The 7,500-nt window shown below is 44.6% G+C and overlaps 2 protein-coding genes across 2 annotated transcripts in view; one reads left to right on the forward strand and one right to left on the reverse strand.

Moving 5' to 3' along the window:
• wwox (WW domain containing oxidoreductase) overlaps positions 1-1,405 on the forward strand; it is a 194,221-nt gene extending 192,816 nt beyond the window's left edge. The window contains exon 9 of the mRNA XM_080761067.1: positions 677-1,405. Within this exon, the coding sequence (XP_080617193.1) occupies positions 677-874 (198 nt within the window). The 3' untranslated portion in view covers positions 875-1,405. The remainder of the gene's footprint in view (positions 1-676) is intronic.
• A 7-nt stretch (positions 1,406-1,412) lies between these two features.
• The window catches only part of LOC308313768 (transcription factor Maf-like), an 81,990-nt gene continuing 75,902 nt past the window's right edge, over positions 1,413-7,500 (reverse strand). The window contains exon 3 of the mRNA XM_080761068.1: positions 1,413-2,546. The gene's annotated coding sequence lies outside the window, so the exon portion shown is untranslated. The remainder of the gene's footprint in view (positions 2,547-7,500) is intronic.

A 7,500-nucleotide genomic window follows, 5' to 3' on the forward strand; every position in this document is an offset into this window, starting at 1 on the left:
TTGCCAACAGTATATTCTCTACTTGAAATGCCTGACTTCAACCAATGGATACATGTTGCGAAAATATACATATTCATTAAGACCCATGATCTGCTTTTACAGTGATTCACCAAACCCTCCAGTGTTTGTCGTTGTCAGAGAGGAGTCTCTCACCTCTAGTCTACCAGTCTGTACATCAGCATGCACACTGTCCCATAGCCACGAGTCCTGTACACTCCAGATAGAGAAATAAATATATGTATATAAATATATGTACAGCACAGGGTTATGTTTTTTTTTCTTTTCTTTTTTTCCCCCTCTTTTCCCCTTGGTAATATGACCTAGTCTATATGGGTTGAAGGAGAGAGAAAGAGAGAGAGTGCATGGATGGAGTCTTTGCGAGGAGTCAGGGTTTAATGTATGTGTGTTTGCGTGTGCCGTTCAGTACCCTTCAGCATGTGTAGCTTGTGTGTGTGTGTGTGTGTGTGTGTGTGTGTGTGTGTGTGTGTGTGTGTGTGTGTCTGCGAGCGTGTGTGCATTGTGTGCATAAAAAAAGAGGACAAGGCGGTCTCCAAAGTCTGTCTTGAACGTGTCCATTTGACGTCCCGTGTGTCACCACGTGTGTAAAGAACTGCATGCCTCCTGTGTTGCGGCGCTGCGGGCCTGAGTCCCTCCGTGTGTCTCTGTGTGTCCACAGCAACAGGGGGCAGCCACCACCGTGTACTGCGCCGTGGCTCCGGAGCTGGAGGCCGTCGGAGGGATGTACTTCAACAACTGCTTCCGCTGCCTGCCGTCCCCGCAGGCCCAGGACCTAGGCGCCGCCGCCAGCCTCTGGGAGCTGAGCGAGCGGCTGGTCTCGGAGAGCAGGCCCGCCACGGCCATCCAGTCTCTCTGACGGGCCAACCAGCAATCACTAATACCACCGGAGGTGTGAGTGTGAGTGAGTGAGTGTGTGTGTGTGTGTGTGTACGCAAGTGTGTGTGTGTGTGTGTGTGTGTGTGTGTGTGTGTGTGTGTGTGTGTGTGTGTGTGTGTGTGTGTGTGTGTGTGTGTGTGTGTGTGTGTGTGTGTGTGTGTGTGTGTGTGTGTGTGTGTGTGTGTGTGTGTGTGTGTGTGTGTGTGTGTGTGTGTGTGTGTGTGTGTGTGTGTGTGTGTGTGTGCGCGCAGTATGTGTAGGGGAGGGTTGTACTTGCCAAACGGCTACTGCAAAATCCTCAGTGGAACAAAATGGACCGGAATGGACTCATAACTGAACCACTGAGGATTTCACTGTGGGGGAATCAAAGATGACAATGGATTGTTAATTTGAACTGAATTGAAAACGAAAGACTATTGTCGCTGCACTGTGCAAGAGAGCTGCCAAAACGTTTGGAACTCCATTTGGGTTTTGATGACACTAGCGGGGGGGAGGGGGGGAGCTAAAAACACAGCACATACTGTACTGGAGGGCTAATCATAATACTTCACTCTATTAAATGAATCTATTCATTGAGCTCTGTCCAGTGCAGCTGTGTTAGTTTACAATGGGAGGGGAGGAGAAGATTAGCCAGGATGTCTCTTGGGGAGGCAGTCAGGGATCACCAATAGTCTCTCTCTCTCTCTCTCTGTGTGCGTGTGCGTGTGCGTGTGCGTGTGTGTGTGTGTGTGTGTGTGTGTGTGTGTGTGTGTGTGTGTGTGTGTGTGTGTGTGTGTGTGCGCGTGTGCGTGTGTGTGTGTCTGTCTGTATCAAGCCTCCTTCATGTCAAGACCATCCATTTTAAAAAGGGAAAAGTTGAGAGGCGTAAATGACCTGTCTAACATTGCAGGTCAACTAATGAAACATACACCCTTACAACATGTCATCCCAGCAGCAGTGCACTCTATGATGAAAAGTTCCTCTTCCCCTATTCATGTCTGTATATCATTTCGGTATATCTTCCCATCGACATACCGTAGACGTTTCTTTTTCCTGCTGAAATTCAGCGTCGGAGGTTAACCGTTGTGCTAACTCTTTATGGACATAGAAGAAATAAGGAGGAATGGATATTTATGACACTCATGGCTATATACATTATTATGCAATAGTATTGTTTCATAATCAATGTTGCCTTTAGTTTTTCTGTACAATATTTACATGATAAATCAACGCTGGGCATGTGCTAAAGGGGTGTGGACATGTATTTTCTTTTTCCTTCTTCCGTCTGCTATTTGAGTCAACCTACTGTACGTATACGTAATCAATAATGTATTTATACTCTGATAAGTCTTAGTTACAATTTGGAGGTATATGTGGTTGGATGCAGAGACAAAATCTGCGTCTCGATGTGGCCCGAGAATCTCGCTTTTCCAAAAGTCCCAAGATTTGGATTCCTCTGTTGAGATGACTTTTGTATGCATTGTTTTCCTTTCTTTGCATGGTCATCATTTGGTCTCGTGTCACTCCGGTGGTGGTGAGTCGGCTGTTCTGAAGACCCTGCAGTGGACGTTTGTTTTATGGGGGGTTGTTTTTTTTCTGGAGACATTGTGCTTTATGGCAGTCTGCATGCCGTAGGTCGCTCTTGAAAAATCTGCATTCCAGTGTTGTGATACCTGTGAGGAACAGAAAGAGAGAGAGAGAGAGAGAGAGAAGGTTCAATAAAGATCTGTTTGTAATACAATGACTTGTCTGTCTTTCATGAACATTATGCCACAGTGGAAGTCCATTCATTAGAAGGCCATTAGGGGGAGTTGTTTGTGTAGAGACCTGACAATTTGAGCAGTACATATTGATCTCTGACTTAGCAAAGACTGCTATACCAAAATGAAAAATGTATACAGAATCAGATTAGGGGCAGAGAGATTATTGCTCAGAGGCGTTGTCGACCCATTCGATAAAACAATTAATAAACCGATAAACCAGAAGCAATTTCCCTGCTTGCTGTGGTCATGCATCCATTTCTGGACTTTCACCAGGAGGAAAGAAAGCAAGACCTCACTAAAGGAATGACATCTCACCAGCCAATCCTCATAATGCTGACCTGCGTTCTCACACATGGTTGGTCAGCTGGAAGACTGCGCCTGAGAGTGTGGCTCAGCCTATTAGGAAAACAGCAGAGAGGCCTGCTTTTCCATACAGCATACAGTATGCCATATGCCCATGCAAGTGCGCGCAGTCAGTCTGTCCGTCTGTATCTCTCTTTCAGTCTCTCGCTCTGTGTCTCTCACACACACACACACACACACACACACACACACACACACACACACACACACACACACACACACACAGTGTCACACACACACACACAGTGTCACACACACACACACACACACACACACACACACACACACACACACACACACACACACACACACACACACAGTCATGCAGTCAATGCTATAGTAGCCAGCACAGAATAGAATCTGATACCAGCGACTGTTCTGTTCTGTTCTGTTCTGTTCCGTCCTGTTCAGTTCAGTTCTAATCTGTCCTGTACCAAGAGTACAGGTGTTCTTAGCACTGCCCTTTCACAGCATAGCACATGCCTGGAACATGGATATGTGACACACACACACACACACACACACACACACACACACACACACACACACACACACACACACACACACACACACACACACACACCATTCCTTCTTCAAACACTGTTCTCTGTGGTCTGGTCACATGATAACTCCATGAAAGCAGGATGTAATTAGGTTGATTTAGAAGTGAGAACATTGTTTGGGGGTTTTAATCTTGGTCCTGGTAAATCTTAATTTTCTGTCTTTAAGGCTATAGGCTATAGAATTTGATTTTTGAATTTTCAGAATTACAGAAGGTAGGAGCATGAAGGGAGCCCACTTCCATGGGGAGGAGCTTAAGACATTTACATATCACGTGAAGTTTTTAGGCATTTTATTTTGTGATTTTATAATATATATAAAAATCGGCCATTCATTTTCACCACAGTTATCAATTATTTTAAGCCATCCACGCTCCTGCTGATTCATGACCATAAAACATTTGATTTATATATATATATATATATATATATTTAGTTATACGATATACTACATTAATAAATACCCTTTGTTTAGCGTTTTCACAGAATCAGATGTTTTATGGTCGTGATTCACCAGGTTCCTGGATGGCCCTCTTAAAATAATTGATATGAATATTTTTGTAAATCTCTATGGGAAAAATGATGGACGATTGTTTTTGTGGAACCAGAAAACCACGCCCACTGCTATGCCCTATAGGAAAACAAGTGCCCCTGACGAGCTCAGCTGTGCTTCCGTGAGCCATGTCTTAGAAAAAAGAAGAAGGAAAAAACGGGGTCCATAAGTCATTCCCTGAGGGAGGGGCAGAAGTCAAGGGGAGATGCAGAGCATTGCAGTCGTCCCTGTTAAGTGCCACCACATGATGCGGCCACCATCTGCATACTCTAGCGTTCATGTACTTAGGTCTTAATCACGACGGAGAGGAGAGCCACCACCGGCATCAGAACGGCGCCCACGTAGCCAGACAGACAGCTGAGGAATCTCCAATCCTGGGATATCGATTCCTGGGTTTCCTCCTTTGCCATTTTGACCACAAGCATGTGAATGTTTATTCCGTTTTCCTGTCATTGTTTTGTCATCTGTCTCTGCATGCCGTTAGGTCTGGCATCTCTGTGATGGAGCTGTGGTGTGATGTGTGTGTGTGTGTGTGTGTGTGTGTGTGTGTATATATATATATATAATATATATATACAAATATACACACACACTATAGTGTTACCAATTAAGCTCAGCTTTCATTACGTCGTAGACTACAGTACGTCTTCTGCCGCCCTCCTTCCTCGACCGCTATTGGAAGAGATCGAGGGAGTTGAACGCCTGATGTTGTATACATCTCACGTACTAACTAGTAGCAACTACTGTAAGCTTTCTGACATACTAAACTAAAAGGTATTTATTTTGACATACTAACTAGTATGTCAGTATGTGATTCCAGACAGGGTCTGAATTTAGTATGACTCTCAAGTAATACTTAGTATAGCTACTAAGTTTCCAGGCATACTAAAAAGTATTTTGGCATACTAACTAGTATGTTAGTATACGTGCATTTCACATACTATTTAGATACCAACTCTCCGCACATACTACAATGTAATTTGGCATACTAGATAGTGTGTTACAGTATGTATACTAAATAGTATTTTGGTATACGATTGCGCTGGCCTAAAATAGTTACGAGACCCAAATCCCCGTTCCTGGCTGACGGCAGGATCACACTCGTTGAACGACAAAACGAGCGAATCGATGGATTCTGTCATCATAGAGAGTGAGACATCAACATGGCAGCGAGGCATGCACAGTTTAATTAGTCAATGGCATACTGTGAGAAGGAAGTTACTCTCTTTGTCTCTCTCGCACACGCACACGCACGGACGCACGCACGCACACACGCACGCACCAGAAAGACTCCACCCAGCATTTGAGGATGCCTTCGATCGGAGAGGCGCTCACAGAGCAGTCTCTGGGTGTACCACAAACAGCCAGAGAGCACATAACAGTTCCTCCGATGTCTCTGTGCGGTTGTGCATTGCAGCGGTCAGATCTATGGGTTTGTGCCTGTAGTAGTGAAGAGGGAAGGTCCTGCCTGGCTTCCATACAAAGCCCTATCGATCAGGCCCTATCGGAATCATCTGATAGCTAATCAATAGCCTACACTTCCTCTCAGGGAGCTGAGGGGAGAGGAGCCCAGCTCTCACAGGAGGGAGGACCTTGATCCTCTGACCCCGACAGCCAAGGCCTCATAAACACACGTGCACGCGCATGCGCACGCACACACACACACACACACACACACACACACACACACACACACACACACACACACACACACACACACACACACACACACACACACACGTGCACACGCATGCACAGAGTATGCATGCAGCATGCCTGCCTCCTTTTTCTCTCTCCCTCTCTGACCCCCCCTCTCTCTTTCTCTCTATCTCTCTCTGTCTTTCTCTCTCTGTCTCTTGATCTCTCTCTCGCCCCCCTCCTTCCTTTGTCTTCCTGTATTGCTCTCACTCTCCGTTTCTCTCTCTCTGTTTCTCTCTCTGTTTCTCTCTCTCTCTCTGTTTCATTCTCTCCTGTCTCTCACTCTCCAGTCAATACCAATAAAGATACTGAACACATAAATAAACAACGGGCTACACAAACAATACAAACGATATACATTAGACCGTTAGTTGAGTTAATTGAATTTACAGTTCAGTTTTTTCCTTCTTACCTCCCTCTACCGTGCCGCCGAGTTTATTTATTTTATCCAGGCAGTAATTGTTTATGGCTGACCATTTCATTTTCCATTATTGTTTTTATTTCTTCCGGTGATTAATTCCTCCCTCTCAAAGAATAATTATGAGAGGATTGATTTGATTAAGCCTTTTGTTTCCACTCCCATCGTTGCCATTGATGGAGGGAGCCGCCGTGTTGCCATTTCGAGCGGATATATTTAATGATCACAATCAATGTTAAAGCTCTCCCAAGACTCAACTAACTCAATAAATATCTGCCGTGAGGATATATACCATCTAACTACAGCAGGCAATAAACTCAGTGTCCTTTCACTCTCTCTGTCTGTCTCTCTCTCTCTCTCTCTCTTTTTTTCTCTCTCTCTCTCTCTCTCCCTCTCTCGCTTGCCCCCCTTTCATCTCTCTTTTGAAGATGACATTGTGATTAAAGCTGTTGATCAATTTTCATAAAGTACCACAGTGCAGTCGATGGAAATGTTATTTGCCTTCGATATTAACACATGTGCTATGCTTGCATACTGCTTTTTGTGTGTTCGCATACGTCCTGAGAGTTATTTAATCGATTCATACACAATGAAAATTAGCTGGTTTTTTGTCAGTTTTTTCAAGTATAGTTAAAATTGCTACTAAAACACAGGTCTTAAAGTTTGTTTTGCTGATTTGTGTGTAATTTTTGTTCATGCACACTACAGTATTTTCTACTTTGCTATTGTTGAGGTTTTGTTATATCAGATTATTGCTGTGCCGGATACCTTGAGACGTAGTGGAAGAATCTGAGCTAAGATAACCCTCCTAGAGCCTGACACTTTATTAAAACAAAACACTGTTCCATCACTCTGGATCTGTTCTCTCTAGATCTCACATGCACACGCACACACACACACACACACACACACACACACACACACACACACACACACACACACACACACACACACACACACACACACACACACACACCGTGACATTGCATAGAATTGTGTTCTCATTGCAAACGTTGAACACTGTGTGATAAATAGACAGACCGACTGACCTGCTGTTGGCACGCCCCATAGTTTAAAAGTCTGTGAAACACACAGTTGTGTTTTATTTGTTTCTATGCTTCAGTGCACGATAAGACCCCTCCCTCCCATCCACCCCCTTCCCCTTCTCATTTTAAGCCCAGGAACAGCACTGATAAAAGTCCCGTCCAGGTGGCTGTGATTCAATGAGCCGCTCCATTATGGCGTGTACTTATTTCCCCCTGTAGAGCCGCT

Source organism: Protomyctophum bolini (genome assembly GCF_963924005.1).
Source record: "Protomyctophum bolini genome assembly, chromosome: 4".
Taxonomy (NCBI): Eukaryota; Metazoa; Chordata; class Actinopteri; order Myctophiformes; family Myctophidae; genus Protomyctophum; species Protomyctophum bolini.